Source organism: Thalassophryne amazonica, chromosome 4, assembly GCF_902500255.1.
Source record: "Thalassophryne amazonica chromosome 4, fThaAma1.1, whole genome shotgun sequence".
NCBI lineage: Eukaryota > Metazoa > Chordata > Actinopteri > Batrachoidiformes > Batrachoididae > Thalassophryne > Thalassophryne amazonica.
In genome coordinates, this window is record NC_047106.1 from 85,768,220 (window position 1) to 85,788,467 (window position 20,248).

General features: G+C 43.1%; 1 protein-coding gene across 3 annotated transcripts in view; it reads left to right on the forward strand.

Moving 5' to 3' along the window:
- The window catches only part of LOC117508439 (alpha-2-macroglobulin), a 93,876-nt gene that overhangs the window by 14,301 nt on the left and 59,327 nt on the right, over positions 1-20,248 (forward strand). For all 3 annotated transcript variants that reach the window (XM_034168202.1, XM_034168203.1, XM_034168204.1), the window contains exons 3-9: positions 2,253-2,409; positions 13,094-13,146; positions 14,951-14,971; positions 15,127-15,295; positions 15,450-15,534; positions 16,551-16,662; positions 16,765-16,879. In XM_034168202.1, the coding sequence (XP_034024093.1) occupies positions 2,253-2,409; positions 13,094-13,146; positions 14,951-14,971; positions 15,127-15,295; positions 15,450-15,534; positions 16,551-16,662; positions 16,765-16,879 (712 nt within the window). The remainder of the gene's footprint in view (positions 1-2,252; positions 2,410-13,093; positions 13,147-14,950; positions 14,972-15,126; positions 15,296-15,449; positions 15,535-16,550; positions 16,663-16,764; positions 16,880-20,248) is intronic.

Consider the following 20,248-nt stretch of genomic DNA (forward strand, 5'->3'; position numbering starts at 1 on the left):
ATGTCTGTCCAGCAGCCGTTTTACTCCGTCATCAGAATCAGAAGAAGTTTATTGCCAGTGAACAGGATTCACAGACTAGGAATTTGCTTCGGTACAATGTTGCAACATTAAGAAGAGATAAAATGCTAAGATAAAATATAACGTGTCAAAATAAGATAAAATCTAAGATTAAAAAAAGAAATATGAAAGGCTGTGTGCAACAGAGAAACAGGAAAAAAAAAACAGTGCAGTGGGAGGAGTGCAATTAAAAACCAAAGTACATTGTCTAAAGCAGGGGTGGGCATCGAGGGCCGAGACACTGCAGGTTTTCCATGTAACCAATCGCCTCAGCAGGTGGGTTGCTGATGAGCTTCTGCTCTGTACATAAACACCTGGTTGTCAATGAAATCACCTGCTGAGACACCTGATCATTAATCAAATCACCTGCTGAGGCGATTGGTTGCACGGAAAACCTGCAGTGTCTCGGCCCTTTATGGCACATGATTGCCCACCCCTGGTCTAAAGTGACCCGTGATAAAATGATAAAGTGACAGAGTTAAGCTTAAGGTGACTGAGTTATGAGGAGTTCATGAGTCTAACGGCAGAGGGGAAGAAACTGTTCTTATGGCGGGAGGTTCTGGTCCGGATGGACCGTAGCCTCCTGCCCGAGGGGAGTGGTTTGAACAGACCGTGTGCAGGGTGAGAAGGGTCAGCTGTGATCCGACCTGCTCAGCCCAGAGTCCTGGAGACGTGCAGGTCGTGGAGAGATGGAAGGCTACAGCTGATCACCTTCTCAGCAGAGGCCACAATGCGCTGCAGTCTGTGTCTGTCGCTGGCTGTGGCCCCGGCGTACCACACCGTGATGGAGGAGCAGAGGATGGACTCGATGATGGCCGTGTAGAACTGCACCATCAGCTGGACAGGCAGCTTGGCCTTCTTCAGCTGCCGCAGGAAGTACATCCTCTGCTGGGCCTTCTTGATGAGGGAGCTGATGGTTGACTCCCACTTGAGGTCCTGGGTGATGGTGGTGCTGAGGAAGCGGTGACAGTCCACAGTGGTGATGGGGCTGTTGGTGAGAGCGAGGGAGGGCGGGGGGCTGTGGCTTTCCTGAAGTCCACGATCATCTCCACTGTTTTCTGGGCGTTGAGCTCCAAGTTGTTGCTGCTGCACCAGGTCACCAGCCGGTCCACCTCCCTCCTGTAAGCAGACTCATCCCCATCCGAAATGAGTCCGATGAGGGTGGTGTCGTCCGCAAACTTGATGAGCTTTACAGAGTCGTGGCTGGAGGTGCAGCAGTTAGTGTAGAGGGAGAAGAGCAGAGGGGAAAGGACACAGCCCTGTGGAGATCCTGTGCTGAGAGCCCGAGTGTTCGAGACATTTTTTTCCAGCCTCTCACGCTGACTCCGGTCTGTCAGAAAGTCTGTGATCCACCTGCAGGTGGATCACAGACAGGGCACGTGGAGCAGAGAAAGCTTGTCCTGGAGCAAAGCTGGAAGGATGGTGTTGAATGCAGAGCTGAAGTCCACAAACAGGATCCTAGCATAGGTTCCTGGGGAGTCCAGGTGCTGCAGGATGGAGTGCAGGGCCAGGTTTATGGCGTCATCTACAGACCTGTTGGCTCTGTAGGCAAACTGCAGGGGTCCAGGAGGGGGTCGGTGATGGACTTCAGGTGGGATAATTTAAATCTGAGGACCCACAGAAATCAATGTCCCTGGTGAGATAAGTGAACTTTAGAACTTGCATACAGATGCAAATCTGATGGCTGAGTCCAGGAAATCATAATCTTAGTCCTGATCCAGGACAATTGGAAAGTCAGACACTCCGATTACTTACTCAACATTTCAAGTGCTGCAATCATCATTGATTCTGCAAAGATCACAACATTGTCTGAAAAGTCAAGCTCAGTAAAGCTCCTACACTGTACATTGATTGCATGGACTGGGTGATGGGTAAGCCATTGGTTTCCACCACCCTACCCATCACCCAGTCCATGCAATCAATGTACAGTGTAGGAGCCAGATCACATCGTTGACCAACACCAGTTTTCACTGGGAAAAAACTGAGTTTCTGCCCCCACACCATACAGCAGTCACAGTATCTCTGCATAGACTGACTGTGATGTCCAGCAAATTCTTGGGGATCCCAGAGATACAACATGAATATGGATAAAATTTCTAAACCATGAATGATGATCAGCAATACAGATATTGTTAAATGAGTATATCATATTTTGTCAAAATGTGCTAATGGATGTGTGTCACCTGTCTTTCCAGGTTCCTATAGTGAGTTTGAGAACTGTGTCAACCATTCACGTCACTGTTCAGGGCAAAAATGACTCTATGATGAAGAAGACCAAAGTCCTTATTGACCCGCCGTCTTTCATCCACATCATCCAGACTGATAAACCAATCTACAAACCAGGACAGACCAGTGAGTATCTAAAATAGCTGCCCCATATATGAAAGGTTTATTCAGAAGAATCATCATAATTAATACTCTGTCACTTCAGTACGCTGTTCACCATGCAACCTGTCTTGAGTGTTGTGTCTTCCTGAAGTGTGGGGGAATGTTCACCAGGCCGTGCTGCCTGTACTCCCCACATTATGGCAAACATCCTCTCTGCACTTGCTTGCAAATTCAGCTGTGCTTGCATATTTTTATACAAATATATCTGCATAATGTTGAGCTACTTTTTGTCAACTTTAGGATTTATGTCTGCACAATAATAAGGGTTCCTCAACAGCTCCTTACAGTGCTTTTATATGCACCCACAAAGTGGTCCCCACGGGACCTCACTTAGCTTTTGATAGTTTCGAGGCAAAATAGTGAAATATGCAAAGGATTTTACTAAAAATAAAATAAAATTGAGAGGGCATTTTCTCATCATTGTACCCAGTGTGTCAAAACTTCACACATTCTCAAGAAATGTTTATTTTTCATAATGCAAAAGATAGAGAACCACGCACTACTTTTGTTCTGGGTCAGGCTCAAACCATGTCAGTCTGCCTTTGTATATCAGCTTCCTGGCACACACCACGTACTGTCTGTCCTAAATCTACCGGCAAAGTAAAACATTTTCAACACACTCTAGAGCAGGCAAATTCTGGACAAGAAAAAAAATTAAAGATGAAAGGAGGATTATTGCATTGTGCAGGTTTCCAAAGAAAGGCATCAGTGTAACTAACGCTTACAACGACTGGAAGTAAAATAGTTCAACACACCTGTTAACTGACCTTCTTTGGCTGAATGAGCATCTTCCACTTCCTGTTAACATGCTGCATATCCACAGCAGTGTCTTGTCGTTCATTGTGACAGATGGGGCTCAACACTGCTATTAAAACCAACTTCCTGATATAAATAATTTGACTTGTATATTTTCTCCTAATTGACATAATGTTCTTGTTTTAGCCAATAAAAAGTGTGGATGGAGTGATCTGCCTTCATGTTGAGACTGCATGAAGTATTAATGAGTAGAAGAATTAGAGCCTTTATTGTCATGTACATACATACAATGAAATTTGTCCTCTGCATTTAACCCACCCTAGTTACAGTTAGACACAATCCAACCACTAGGAGCAGTGGGCCACCACGGTCTGGTGTCGCCGACCGAACGGTCTCCCCTAAAAATCGGGCCTCACTGCCGTGTGTCATTTCGGAGCTCAGTAGTGTCATTTCTGAGCGTCAACAGCAATTCACTGATTATAGCTTCATTTTCAGCTTAAAACAGCCTTCTTTATGCTTAAAACTGACTTTAAAATGATTTAAGAGGTTTTACTTTGTCATCTGATGGTTAATAATCACATTATTACCTTTGATCGCTTTGGGTGTTGAGAGTCAGATGTGCTGCTGTGGTCCCAAATGACGCATGCACAGGTAAGGCAGGGCGGACCCATTTTTAGGGGGGAACGTACGGTCAGTGACACCGGCACCCGGGAGCAACTCCAGATGTAGAGAAGCTGTCTTGGTCAGGGGCAGAGAAAGGAGGAGACCCTAAAGAAACATGTTTTTGATTGTGGGAGGAAACTGGCGTGCCCGGAGGAAACCCACGCAAACATGTGGAGAACAGGCAAACTCCACACAGAAATGCCGGGAATCGATCCCATGATCTGTGAGGAACCAGTGCTAACCACTAAGCCACCATGCTGCCAGTACATTTTTTCATTTTAATACATTTTGTACTGCCAAATCTGAAATAATTATTTCAGTTTTGGCAGTACAAAATACTTACATCACACTCTCCCAAAAAATGAACCGCTCTCTCAACAAGAAAAAAGTGATGTAACAATTTGCATAGTTTTTTTTTAAGTTATTCAACTTACCTAAAGTTATTTCATCTTAACTAGTCTTGTGGCATTAACTCAGTTGAAAGTTGAAATAACTTTAAAAAAAAATTTATACAAATTGTTACATCTGTTATTCTTGTTGAGACGGCAGTTCTTTTTTTAGTGTGGAGTTTTGCTGTTGATTAGATTTTAACAAAGTGTTAGGTTGTCTTCTCGTCACATTATAAAACGGTCCAAACAGGGTTGCCCTGCCTACTACTGCTCTTCACTGCTGTGCTACACAATCAGCTACATTTGTCAGGCTGCTGCTGACTATTCTTCTTTTCTGAATAGTTGTGCACCACTGTAACATCTTTTTGAGGTAGCAGTACATGTGTACAGTCAAAGCAGTAAAGCTTGTCTAACGTGCTGGAAAGCATCAGACTGTCTTGACCTTGTGCTGACTGCTGCCCGCTTCTCCTCTCTGCCATGAAGCACAGAGCAGAGGTGCATCATGGCTGTGTACAGGTGGTCAGTTGTTTAAGCACCTGTGAGAAAGGGGTCAGATATTACACCAAAGTTTCACTGAATGGCTAAAAATATTACAGAGTGAGTGAAGAGTTTCCCAGTGAGAAGTACGGGGTTCTTCATACGTACAAACCTGATTTGCATAAATTAGCTTTTATGTGTCACATGATTAAAGAGCAGTTGAGTTCACAAACAGCAGTTAACATGACTGTTATAACTCTAAAAATAAGTTGTTCAGGGCGGGTCGCTCTGTCGCTTAGGAGTTGGACAATCAATACAGAGGCTGGTGTTCAATTCCAGGTGTGTGCTTCATGCTACCCATTCGTGTCCTTGGACAAGACACTGAATCTGCATTGTGTCAGTCCACCAGCCTCTAAATGGGTAGCAGCCTTTTCTGGGGAAGTAACGTGATATGGACTGACTTCCTGTCCAGGGGGGGTCATAGACTTGTATTCACTTGACGCTATAGAAACTGGAGATTAGCACAGATGTGATGGACCTCAGGATCTGCATGTTGCTGACTTCTTAACTGTTTTCCATGCAAATTTAACAATATAAATCTTTCCAAACCTATTCTAACCTATGCTATTTAATTTCACTTAATTTATTACCATATACAAATAATGAATGTTTTTTCACGTATTCAATAGAACCTTGTTGAATGGAACATTCAGTCTTTCACCTCATGAAATATTTGTTAGATAAGAGATAAGACTTTATTGATCTCACAGTGGAGAAATTCACATGTTACATCAGCTCTTAAAAAGACACACAAGATGAGTGTGACTGGAGGAAGATATGCATCAAACGGTGTGTACAAGATAAGCAATAATAATAATACTTGTAACAATACAATAAAATAAGAAAATGAGGTAGAAATAGAATATATATAGATATATATTTCATGATTGGAATTAAAAAATAGGAGCATCTTATTTACAATATGTGAAATGGAGTTTAGGTGTGGTAAGGTGACATTACTGCAGGGATTTGTAAACAAGTTGTTATTGCACATGATTTATGTACATATTAATATTGCATGTGATTTTATTTATTTTTTTTTATTATATAGCGCCAAATCACAACAAACAGTTGCCCCAAGGCGCTTTATATTGTAAGGCAAGGCCATACAATAATTATGTAAAACCCCAACGGTCAAAATGACCCCCTGTGAGCAAGCACTTGGCTACAGTGGGAAGGAAAAACTCCCTTTTAACAGGAAGAAACCTCCAGCAGAACCAGGCTCAGGGAGGGGCAGTCTTCTGCTGGGACTGGTTGGGGCTGAGGGAGAGAACCAGGAAAAAGACATGCTGTGGAGGGGAGCAGAGATTGATCACTAATGATTAATTGCAGAGTGGTGCATACAGAGCAAAAAGAGAAAGAAACAGTGCATCATGGGAACCCCCCAGCAGTCTACGTCTAGCAGCATAACTAAGGGATGGTTCAGGGTCCAGCCCTAACTATAAGCTTTAGCAAAAAGGAAAGTTTTAAGCCTAATCTTAAAAGTAGAGAGGGTGTCTGTCTCCCTGATCTGAATTGGGAGCTGGTTCCACAGGAGAGGAGCCTGAAAGCTGAAGGCTCTGCCTCCCATTCTACTCTTACAAACCCTAGGAACTACAAGTAAGCCTGCAGTCTGAGAGCGAAGCGCTCTATTGGGGTGATATGGTACTACGAGGTCCCTAAGATAAGATGGGACCTGATTATTCAAAACCTTATAAGTAAGAAGAAGAATTTTAAATTCTATTCTAGAATTAACAGGAAGCCAATGAAGAGAGGCCAATATGGGTGAGATATGCTGTCTCCTTCTAGTCCCCGTCAGTACTCTAGCTGCAGCATTTTGAATTAACTGAAGACTTTTTAGGGAACTTTTAGGACAACCTGATAATAATGAATTACAATAGTCCAGCCTAGAGGAAATAAATGCATGAATTAGTTTTTCAGCATCACTCTGAGACAAGACCTTTCTGATTTTAGAGATATTGCGTAAATGCAAAAAAGCAGTCCTACATATTTGTTTAATATGCGCATTGAATGACATATCCTGATCAAAAATGACTCCAAGATTTCTCACAGTATTACTAGAGGTCAGGGTAATGCCATCCAGAGTAAGGATCTGGTTAGACACCATGTTTCTAAGATTTGTGGGGCCAAGTACAATAACTTCAGTTTTATCTGAGTTTAAAAGCAGGAAATTAGAGGTCATCCATGTCTTTGTCTATAAGACAATCCTGCAGTTTAGCTAATTGGTGTGTGTCCTCTGGCTTCATGGATAGATAAAGCTGGGTATCATCTGCGTAACAATGAAAATTTAAGCAATGCCGTCTAATAATACTACCTAAGGGAAGCATGTATAAAGTGAATAAAATTGGTCCTAGCACAGAACCTTGTGGAACTCCATAATTAACTTTAGTCTGTGAAGAAGATTCCCCATTTACATGAACAAATTGGAATCTATTAGACAAATATGATTCAAACCACTGCAGCGCAGTGCCTTTAATACCTATGGCATGCTCTAATCTCTGTAATAAGATTTTATGGTCAACAGTATCAAAAGCAGCACTGAGGTCTAACAGAACAAGCACAGAGATGAGTCCACTGTCCGAGGCCATAAGAAGATCATTTGTAACCTTCACTAATGCTGTTTCTGTACTATGATGAATTCTAAAACCTGACTGAAACTCTTCAAATAGACCATTCCTCTGCAGATGATCAGTTAGCTGTTTTACAACTACCCTTTCAAGAATTTTTGAGAGAAAAGGAAGGTTGGAGATTGGCCTATAATTACCTAAGATAGCTGGGTCAAGTGATGGCTTTTTAAGTAATGGTTTAATTACTGCCACCTTAAAAGCCTGTGGTACATAGCCAACTAATAAAGATAGATTGATCATATTTAAGATCGAAGCATTAAATAATGGTAGGGCTTCCTTGAGCAGCCTGGTAGGAATGGGGTCTAATAAACATGTTGATGGTTTGGATGAAGTAACTAATGAAAATAACTCAGACAGAACAATCGGAGAGAAAGAGTCTAACCAAATACCGGCATCACTGAAAGCAGCCAAAGGTAACGATACGTCTTTGGGATGGTTATGAGTAATTTTTTCTCTAATAGTTAAAATTTTGTTAGCAAAGAAAGTCATGAAGTCATTACTAGTTAAAGTTAATGGAATACTCAGCTCAATAGAGCTCTGACTCTTTGTCAGCCTGACTACAGTGCTGAAAAGAAACCTGGGGTTGTTCTTATTTTCTTCAATTAGTGATGAGTAGAAAGATGTCCTAGCTTTACGGAGGGCTTTTTATAGAGCAACAGGCTCTTTTTCCAGGCTAAGTGAAGATCTTCTAAATTAGTGAGACGCCATTTCCTCTCCAACTTACGGGTTATCTGCTTTAAGCTACGAGTTTGTGAGTTATACCACGGAGTCAGGCACTTCTGATTTAAAGCTCTCTTTTTCAGAGGAGCTACAGCATCCAAAGTTGTCTTCAATGAGGATGTAAAACTATTGACGAGATACTCTATCTCACTTACAGAGTTTAGGTAGCTACTCTGCACTGTGTTGGTATATGGCATTAGAGAACATAAAGAAGGAATCATATCCTTAAACCTAGTTACAGCGCTTTCTGAAAGACTTCTAGTGTAATGAAACTTATTCCCCACTGTTGGGTAGTCCATCAGAGTAAATGTAAATGTTATTAAGAAATGATCAGACAGAAGGGAGTTTTCAGGGAATACTGTTAAGTCTTCTATTTCCATACCATAACTCAGAACAAGATCTAAGATATGATTAAAGTGGTGGGTGGACTCATTTACTTTTTGAGCAAAGCCAATAGAGTCTAATAATAGATTAAATGCAGTGTTGAGGCTGTCATTCTCAGCATCTGTGTGGATGTTAAAATCGCCCACTATAATTATCTTATCTGAGCTAAGCACTAAGTCAGACAAAAGGTCTGAAAATTCACAGAGAAACTCACAGTAACGACCAGGTGGACGATAGATGATAACAAATAAAACTGGTTTTTGGGACTTCCAATTTGGATGGACAAGACTAAGAGTCAAGCTTTCAAATGAATTAAAGCTCTGTCTGGGTTTTTGATTAATTAATAAGCTGGAATGGAAGATTGCTGCTAATCCTCCGCCCCGGCCCGTGCTACGAGCATTCTGGCAGTTAGTGTGACTCGGGGGTGTTGACTCATTTAAACTAACATATTCATCCTGCTGTAACCAGGGTTCTGTAAGGCAGAATAAATCAATATGTTGATCAATTATTATATCATTTACCATCAGGGACTTAGAAGAGAGAGACCTAATGTTTAATAGACCACATTTAACTGTTTTAGTCTGTGGTGCAGTTGAAGGTGCTATATTATTTTTTCTTTTTGAATTTTTATGCTTAAATAGATTTTTGCTGGTTGTTGGTGGTCTGGGAGCAGGCACCGTCTCTACGGGGATGGGGTAATGAGGGGATGGCAGGGGGAGAGAAGCTGCAGAGAGGTGTGTAAGACTACAACTCTGCTTCCTGGTCCCAACCCTGGATAGTCACGGTTTGGAGGATTTAAGAAAATTGGCCAGATTTCTAGAAATGAGAGCTGCTCCATCCAAAGTGGGATGGATGCCGTCTCTCCTAACAAGACCAGGTTTTCCCCAGAAGCTTTGCCAATTATCTATGAAGCCCACCTCATTTTTTGGACACCACTCAGACAGCCAGCAATTCAAGGAGAACATGCGGCTAAACATGTCACTCCCGGTCCGATTGGGGAGGGGCCCAGAGAAAACTACAGAGTCCGACATTGTTTTTGCAAAGTTACACACCGATTTAATGTTAATTTTAGTGACCTCCGATTGGCGTAACCGGGTGTCATTACTGCCGACGTGAATTACAATCTTACCAAATTTACGCTTAGCCTTAGCCAGCAGTTTCAAATTTCCTTCAATGTCGCCTGCTCTGGCCCCCGGAAGACAATTGACTATGGTTGCTGGTGTCGCTAACTTCACATTTCTCAAAACAGTCGCCAATAACCAGAGTTTGATCCTCGTCGGGTGTGTCGTCGAGTGGGGAAAAACGGTTAGAAATGTGAACGGGTTGGTGATGTACACGGGGCTTCTGTTTAGAACTATGCTTCCTCCTCACAGTCACCCAGTCGGCCTGCTTTCCCGGCTGCTCGGGATCTGCCAGGGGGTAACTAACGGCGGCTAAGCTACCTTGGTCCGCACCAACTACAGGGGCCTGGCTAGCTATAGAATTTTCCACGGTGCGGAGCATGTGGTTATTTCACAGTGTTATTGTACAGTCTGACAGCAGCAGGGAGGAACAGCCTGTGGTATCGTTCCTTCTTGCACTGAGGGTGCCTCAGTCTGTCACTGAAGGAGCTGGTCAGCTCCACTACAGTCCGGTGCAGAGGGTGAGAGGAGTTGTTCATGATGGATTTGAAGTTGGCTAACATCCTCCTCTGTCACCTCCTTCAAGGAGTCCAGAGGACAGCCCAGGACAGAGCTGGACTTCCTGACCAGCTTATTCAGTTTCTTTCTCTCCTGCTCTGTTCTGCCCGGGGCCCAACAGACCTGCTCACTCCAAAGGATTTCAGTCTCCTCAGGAGGTGGAGGCAACTCTGGCCTTTCTTGTACAGGGCGTCGGTGTTGTAAGTCCAGTCCAGTTTGCTGTTGAGGTGAACACCCAGATATTTGAGACTGTCCACGGTCTCTATGTCCTCCCCCTGGATGTTCAGCGGTGGGTGAGGTGGTGGTTTCCTCCTGAAGTCGATTACCATCTCCTTCGTCTTACTGGTGTTGAGACACAAGTGGATGCGCTCACACCAGTCCACGAAGTCTGTGATGACCGACCGGTACTCCAGCTCGTTCCCCTCAGACACGCGACTCACAATGACAGAGTCATCAGAGAACTTCTGGAGGTGACAGCTGTCTGTGTTGTAGGTGAAGTCCGAGGTGTAACGGGTAAACAGGAAAGGCAAGAGGACGGTGCCCTGGGGGGCCCCGGTGCTGCACCTTACCACCTCAGACTGACAGCCATGCATCTGCACGTACTGCGGGCGGTCAGTGAGGTAGTCGATGGTCCAGGCGGCGAGGTGGCCATCCACACCTGCATCCTCCAGTTTCCCCCGCAGAAGCTCTGGTCTGATGATGTTGAAAGCGCTCGAGAAATCAAAGAACATGAATCTCACAGTGCTCCCGCCGGTCTCCAGGTGGATGAGCGCCTGCTGCAGTAGGTAGATGACAGCATCATCTACCCCGATGTTGGACCTGTAGGTGAACTGCGGTGGGTCCAGAATGTCGTTCACCACGGTGCGGAGGTGAGACAGGACGAGCCATTCCATGGCCTTCATGAGGTGGGAGGTCAGGGCACCTGGTTTGTAGTGGGCTGGTTCCTTGACGTGCGGTGTTTTGGGATCCGGGACCACACAGGAGGTCTTCCACAGGGTGGGGACCACCCCCAAGCTGAGGCTTATGTTGAAGATGTGGCTGAGGACCTCACAGAGCTCATCTGCACAGGTCCTCAGCAGCCTCGGGGAGATCCCATCAGGTCCTGCTGCTTTCCTCTGCTTCAGCCGCAGGAGCTGGCCTCTCACCTCGGTTGGAGTTACAGTGGGGGGGGCTGGGGTGTGAGCTGAGGTGGGCTGGTGCTGAATATAGTTTGAGGAGAGGAGGGACAAAGTCCACGGTGCAGTGGAGGTGACCAGGGGGAAGAAGGTGGGGGGGTCAGAGGGACTGGAGGGCTGGCCGCTGGAGACGTGTGGAGAGCCGGGAGCAGGCAGGGGGGCATGCGTGGAGGAGCCAAAATGGTTGAAGTAGCTGTTTAGCTCCTCTGCGAACCGAGAATCTCCATCTGCAGTTGTGCTGGCACCTTGCCCAAATCCAGAGGCGGTCTTGAGGCCTCTCCACACGTACCTGATGTTGTTCTGGGCCAGCTGCTCCTCCATCTTCCTTCCATACTCCATCTTGGCTGCACTGATCTTCCACTGGAGTTCCTGTTGGACTCTACGCTGCTCCTCTCTGTCTCCCAAGTTGAAAGCCCTCTTCTTCTGGTTCATCAGGACCTTCAGCTTGGGGGTCACCCAGGGGTGGTTGTTGGGAAAGCACCGTACCCCCCAGGTGGGCACAGTGTTCTCCACACAGAAGTTCATGCAGTCACTGACACACTGGGTCAAGCTGTTGATGTCTTCACCGTGAGAGTTTTGAAACATGCTCCAGTCTGTGGTTCTGAAACAGTCCCTCAGCCTCTCAGTGTGGCCTCTTCAGTCCAAGGTTTCACTGACCTTTTCTGAACTGGCTCTCTTCTCACCCTGGGTGTGTACTGGTGGAGCAGGTAGACGAGATTGTGATCCGAGTGCCCGAGTGGGGGGAGGGGGGCGGAGGTGTAAGCGTCCTCCACATTAGCGTAAAATTGATCCATTGAATAAATGAAAAAACATTCATTTGTTTTATAAAACGGCTGAAATAGATCCTTGTCATTTAATAGTGTTGGTATTTTATTAATTTATAAACAATAGAAAAGGGACTTACATTTTTGGTGTGCATCATTGCTGCTTTGATGTCAAGAGTCCAACACAAGCTTTAAATAGGACTCCAAAATTGTTTTCAGTCAACTTGCAAAAACAGTCAGATGGTTCAAAAACAATTCTGATAATGTAGTCCATGATGCCTTCTGCTGACTTGTGTACAGACTGCCGTATGCTCAGTCCAGTGAAAAATTGCATTAAAAATTTGTCCAGCTCTCCATCCTAACAGTTCCTCATGCCTCCAGACAGCTTACGACATAGTGTGTGTGTGTGTGCTTGAAGAATTAGCACTGTCAATTAGCTCAGTCAAATCCTCTTCCATCAGCAAAAACAAACTCTACCATATTTAGCTAAATGCCACCCCTGGTAGTGTGGTGCTCGGGTCGTGCATTAGCACATTTTATATGGAACTAAAATTGTACGCTAAAAAGCACTCTTGCACGGTAAATGAAACACAATGACAAATGGTACGAATAATCCATGTCACGTGACATACAAGCCACCAATCAACTGACAAGGATCCACTCAGCCGTTATATAATTATTACTATTTATCTTTGCAAATCAAAAATCTAAATTCATTGTATCTACCCTCATCAAAGTCTTCAGCAAAATTACAAATTCATTAATACCAATTACAATAAATTTATTTTTTGCATTTTTGTATATTTTTGTGTACACACACACACACACGCGTGCGCATCCTTGTACTTGGTTTATGAATGGTTTTTGATGATACTTTGTTTCGGTGTTGCAGTACCTTGACTGTATTCAATAATAACATGATGTTAATTGTAGTTTTGTTTTCTCTTTTTAAAGTCCAGTTCCGGATTGTGTCTCTGGATACCACTTTCCTCTCTGTGGACCGTGTGGTAAGTGGTTCTACATAACTAAAGCTGTAGTTTGTAGGAATCCATGAATTTTGCATAGAATGTAATAATCACAGACAGTAAACTTTATAATGTGATGTGATTTATAGCGTGCTGTTGTTGAATCTGAGAGCAAGGTCTATTTTGGTTCAGGAGAGTGGGAGGTGAAAGGAGAGCTGTTTGTTGATTTTGAAGACGGCGTGGGTGTAAAGCGCTGTGTGGTGTAGTGTGATAAACATGCTGTCAGAGTTCATCTGGCACAAACTGCATGTGACCCAGCCATCTGAATCAATACAGGCTGAAGGCCTTTTCCATTTGTCAAGAGACAATCAGGCTGAAACCACAAAGGAGTGTGCAAATGTCAAATTAATTCAGATGTGGCACATAATGAGGGAAGCTCTCCACACGTGTCAAAAGAAAACCACTTTATCATCACCGGTATCCACTAATTATTTTTAAACACTGTCCAATTCGGAATCTGATTGTTGCAGAAGACTGTTTTAGCTGAATGACTGAAATAAACTGACCCCCCCCCCCCCCCACCACCACCCTTGTTTTCCCCCTACACTGTATACATCAAATTTATACAAATCCCTTACATAATTATCATCACTGGAAATATCATGTAGAATTGAAATAAAGGTTCTGGGGATTAGAAATATTTGATGACAAAACATGAATTTGCTGTGAATGACCTGCCACTCAGATGGGTTGTGAGATTTGTTCAGTCATACCTGGCCTTACATTTTACTCAGTGATTAAATTATGAAACTGCACTGAAAAAAGAACCAACTTAAAATGTTGTTTCAGTTGGTAACAGCTGAATGAGTTAAGTTGTTTGAACTTAAGTTGGTAAGTTAGATCAACTCAAACTTACCAACTTAAGTTCAAACAACTTAATTCATTTAGATGTTGCCAATTGAAATAATTCATTTAAGTTGGTTCAACAATTCTCTTTTTTCAGTGTGGTACATATGAATAATAATGTCTTGGAGGGATATAATTGTTTATGGACAGTATCAACTGGTGTGATGCTTGATGCTCTGGTAATTATTTTAAAAGACCGTCATGTTGTGTTGTATTTATGTTTTGTGTGAAGGGTAGGTGTAATAGATTATGGCTTCTGATTAAACCTTTTTAGTTATGAGTGAACAAATCTGAAACATTTTGAAAGCAGAATTACCCCTTACCAAAAAGTAGTATATGCAAGTATGTTTCAAGTATACTTCTAGTTTACTTTTTATATACTTATAAGTACTATTTTTTGGTAAGGGACTACATCCGCCAAGGGTGTAATAAAATCATTGGTGTTTATTTATTTATTTATCTGTCTTTTGTCTGTCTGTCTGTTAGCAAGATTATGTCAAAACAAGTGCCAGATCTGCATCTGGATTCTGGATCAAGTTTCACTTCATGTCGGCCTTGAAGGATTACTGTTAGCAGGATTATGCCAAAACTACTGCATGGATTTTGATGAAATTTTCAACACACATACATATTCGGCCACGGTGATTCGGATGCAGAGTCTGGATCAAGATTTCCCTTTATATAGGCTTTGAAGGATTACTTCAAAACTACTTCACAAATTCTCACCAAATTTGCACCACAGATAGATGTTAGGGCATGGAAGACTCCACTGAATTTTGGAGGTGATCCAGATACTGATGAGCAGGACTGTGAACTGATGGCGTGTTTGATTAATTGATTCTTTATGTCAGTAATAATTAGGGCTGTAGTCTAGTAAACTATTTTCTCATTTAATAAATTCATCTGGCACCTAACTGACATTTACTTTTTTGTTTTCCAGTATAAAGTGGTGGAGCTCCAGGTACGACACAAGGTTTTTTTAAAATAGTTGATAAATGATAGTTGATCACCATAATTTGAATTGACCCACTATAAATGTGTTGGGGTTTTTTTTTTTTTCATTATGTACAGAAAAACATCGATTCAGCCATCAATGAATGTGTTTTTTGTAAACAGGATCCCAGGGCAAACCGTATTGCTCAGTGGTTGGACCAATCCGTTGCTGGCGGAATCCTCGATCTTTCCCATCCCATGAACCCTGAGGCGGAACAAGGAGTCTACGTCATCACAGCCACAACGGACAAAGGAGAGGAAATATCTCACAGCTTTGAAATCAAAGAATATGGTCTGCTGCTCTTTCACGTGGAAAGATAATAAATGTCTCACATTTACCAAAAACAATTGATTTGGATTTGTTCCTTTGAATTTGTCTGTGTAGAACTTTCAACTGTAAGATTTTACTCTGTGATGTCTTGTTTTGTTTTTGTTTTTTGCTTTAGTTTTGCCCAAATATGAGGTGAAAGTTTACCTGCCCAGTGTGATCACTATTCTAGACAAGGAGATAGAGCTGAAGATTTGTGGAAAGTGAGTATCTCTGTTTAGTTTTGTGAGACAGAAGAAAGAAAACATCTCTCTTCATGAAGAGCCTGATTTACTCCATGTCTTAATACATGCACGAACATCATAGTGCATGGGGGCATGCTGATTTATTACAGAGTGCACTGATGGTTACATCTTTTAAATGAGCAAACAAGTGAGGTATTCACACACACCATTTATCAAGATCAAAATTAAATTTAGCCAGTGCTTATTGCGCTCGCGCTACCTCCTCATAAACAGAATAAAAAAAAATGATTGTAAACACTGGGTATATTTAAAGTGTTACTGGTTTACTTTATGCTTGTTTCTTTAAGAATAAATGTCTCCATGCGTAACAGGTGGACCACATACATATTGGAGTCTGTGTGAGACAACACAGCTGTGCGCACAGAACGCACAGCCCATGAACACGGTCATGTGCTGGATATTACAACAAACAACATAAAAAAACAGGAATTCATTTTTTGTTCCATCCACAGTATTTAAGCAAAGTGGGGAATAGTTATGCTGTGCTCTGATGGTAGAACACAGACAGCTATGTGCACAGATATCTGTGTTTGGTTTGCCTACGCAATTTAGCAATTGTTATCTGGAATCTTCGTAAATCAGGTCCTAGTTCTTTAAATGTGTTGAATGTTTAACTCTTTGGATAATGAATGGACCATTTTGAGCTGTATGAACATTGAACACGATTTTGCTGCTGTCCTGCTTTGTGTTTGTTTGATCCCATCAGATCTCACAACATAAACAGGTTAGGTCCTGATCAGTACTTGAATAGAAGACCTCTTAGTAAAACTCGAGTTGCATCAGGAAGGACATCCAACGTAAAACCTGTGCTAAATCCCAATGCGGATCTGTGCCGGTTCCACTGTGGCGACCCGTGAACAAAGCGGGTGCAGCCGAAAGACGACAAACATTAAAAATATTTTTAACTGGAATATTTTCACTGTGACATGATCAAGAAACCTTCACCTTCTTTACTCTTGTTCTTTTCCTTGCAGATACACTTATGGGAAACCAGTTTTGGGTTCAGTTAAAGTAGAATTTTGTAGATACAACTATGGTTTTAGATGGCCTATTGGAAGTGATATCTGCAATCAGTATTCACTGAAAGTGAGTATATAAGATCAAACAAATGTTTCCTGCCAAATCTGAAAAAAAAAATCATCTATTTCTTCTGTTTTTAATTTATTTCCTCTTGTTATTGTCTTCTAGACCGATAAATCTGGTTGTGCGACGCAAAGCATAAATATGACAGCATTTTCCCTTGATAAGAACATGCTCGACGACAACTTCAAGGTATCTGCTGAACTGAAGGAGGATGGCACAGGTAGGCTGACTGATGCCTCATAGAATTTAACATGCATCCTTAAAGTCAACTCTCTTACACTCAACAAAAATATAAACGCAACACTTTTGGTTTTGCTCCCATTTTGTATGAGATGAACTCAAAGATCTAAAACTTTTTCCACATACACAATATCGCCATTTCCCTCAAATATTGTTCACAAACCAGTCTAAATCTGTGATAGTGAGCACTTCTCCTTTGCTGAGATAATCCATCCCACCTCACAGGTGTGCCATATCAAGATGCTGATTAGACACCATGATTAGTGCACAGGTGTGCCTTAGACTGCCCACAATAAAAGGCCACTCTGAAAGGTGCAGTTTTATCACACAGCACAATGCCACAGATGTCGCAAGATTTGAGGGAGCATGCAATTGGCATGCTGACAGCAGCAATGTCAACCAGAGCTGTTGCTCGTGTATTGAATGTTCATTTCTCTACCATAAGCCGTCTCCAAAGGCGTTTCAGAGAATTTGGCAGTACATCCAACCAGCCTCACAACCACATACCACGTGTAACCCCACCAGCCCAGGACCTCCACATCCAGCATGTTCACCTCCAAGATCGTCTGAGACCAGCCACTCGGACAGCTGCTGAAACAATCGGTTTGCATAACCAAAGAATTTCTGGACAAACTGTCAGAAACCGTCTCAGGGAAGCTCATCTGCATGCTCGTCGTCCTCATCGGGGTCTCGACCTGACTCCAGTTCGTCGTCGTAACCGACTTGAGTGGGCAAATGCTCACATTCGCTGGCGTTTGGCACGTTGGAGAGGTGTTCTCTTCACGGATGAATCCCAGTTCACACTGTTCAGGGCAGATGGCAGACAGCGTGTGTGGCGTCGTGTGGGTGAGCGGTTTTCTGATGTCAATGTTGTGGATCGAGTGGCCCATGGTGGCAGTGGGGTTATGGTATGGGCAGGCGTCTGTTATGGACGAAGAACACAGGTGCATTTTATTGATGGCATTTTGAATGCACAGAGATACCGACGAGATCCTGAGGCCCATTGTTGTGCCATACATCCAAGAACATCACCTGATGTTGCAGCAGGATAATGCACGGCCCCATGTTGCAAGGATCTGTACACAATTCTTGGAAGCTGAAAATGTCCCAGTTCTTGCATGGCCGGCATATTCACCGGACATGTCACCCATTGAGCATGTTTGGGATGCTCTGGACCGGCGTATACGACAGCGTGTACCAGTTCCTGCCAATATCCAGCAACTTCGCACAGCCATTGAAGAGGAGTGGACCAACATTCCACAGGCCACAACTGACAACCTGATCAACTCTATGCGAAGGAGATGTGTTGCACTGCATGAGGCAAATGGTGGTCACACCAGATACTGACTGGTATCCCCCCCAATAAAACAAAACTGCACCTTTCAGAGTGGCCTTTTATTGTGGACAGTCTAAGGCACACCTGTGCACTAATCATGGTGTCTAATCAGCATCTTGATATGGCACACCTGTGAGGTGGGATGGATTATCTCAGCAAAGAAGTGCTCACTATCACAGATTTAGACTGGTTTGTGAACAGTATTTGAGGGAAATGGTGATATTGTGTATGTGGAAAAAGTTTTAGATCTTTGAGTTCATCTCATACAAATTGGGAGCAAAACCAAAAGTGTTGCGTTTATATTTTTGTTGAGTAGAAATACCCTGTATCTAATATAGATGTAAAACTGTTGCTACAGCGACCCACCACACACACACAGACAGTGGACTTTTCCCGCAGATCAGATGTTCAGTTGAATTCAATTTATTTCATTTGTATAGCGCCAAATAACAACAAAGCTGCCTTAAGGTGCTTCACATGAGTAACGTCTAACCTTACCAACCCCCCTGAGCAAGCGCACAAACAACAATAGGAAGGAAAAACTCCCTCTGGTGACAGTGAGTCAGAAACCTCAAGCAGACCAGGCCCAGAGGGGTGACCCACTGCTTATGCCATTTTAACAATTGCAAGGTTTTGCAGTTGTGCAAGCCTTTCTTTATAAACAGAAGAAACAGAAGAACAAAAAACAGAGTCCTTAATTGAAAATAAAGTAGAGTCCATCTTGGGTCTCTAATACATAGGTGTCCATGTCAAGCACCAGTAGGCAGCAGGGCAGGACCTCCGGTCAGTGGAATCCCGTGGTCTGGCGCCCTAGGGTGCAGGGCGGGGATCAGTCATTGGTGTTGTCAGTGCTTTGGACAGAGAGAAAAAGAGCAGAATTAGTTAGATGGAAATAACTGCACCTGAGGCATTAATTCACCAGCAGTAAATCAAGAAGGACACAGAGATTCCTAAGGTGGTTGCCAACAGCTTGTCCTGTGCTTCACTAACTCAAAGAGGCTCAGAAAGGTTATTCTCAGTAAGGTGGTCCACAAACTGCTGCAAAACTACTTTTACAAGCATTTTAGATCAAAATGACAGGTTTGACATCAGCCTACAATTTTTCAGGAGAGTGGGGTGCAGGTTCAGTTTAAGTATTGGTTTAATCACTGTGGATTTAAAGCTTTTAGGAACAGCTTCTGTGGTTAGTCACAGATTAATAATTTCCAATACAGTAGGCCCTAGTGTAGGCCACAGGTCTGTAAACAGGTAGTTGGCATGTGTTAAAAAGACATGTTGTGCATTTAGCAGTAATCACAAGTTTTGTCAGCTCATCCAGTGAGATGATATCACATTCAGTAAATCTAGGTGAGGTGTCAGCGATGGCACCCACATCAGTAACAAGGTGCAGTGGTAGGACTAAGGCATGCTGGGGTATATTAGATCTAATGTCATCTTTTTTCTTTTCAAACTAATCTAATACCCCTGTCGCACTAGAGGTTGAATGGTGTCCAAATGAAAGTTCGGCCCACATTCCGGAAGTGTCAAGGTGTATTCGAGGATGTTGGACAGCATTCTGAGAGCAGTCTAAACAGTCGGGCAGATTACTGTTGCCATCCCGAATGTTTTGCACATGTGCTGGCTGTCGAGGCGGAAAAATATTGAATGGGGATTGGAGTGCAGTCTGACCACAATCTGACTGCAATCTAAATAATCAGATGTCATGACGACAGCATTCGAAGCATTCTGATCACGTTCGAGGGGCAGTTCAAAATGATCCACCATTTCGGATCCTGGCCGAATGTACACAACAAGTGCACTTCGTGTGCTCCTGGATTATATTTCCTCCACCCGCAATTGGACCTCACTCATACAGCAATGTAAGTGCATTTGTCATATTGTCACTGCATGTCCTTGAATAAGTGGTGTCACCGTGTCAAACAAGAACATTGAATTATACTTGTTTTTGTTGATCAAATCAGTAGTAGGCCCATTTTGTAGCCAATAGTGCATGCATATAGTCCAAAATGGCAT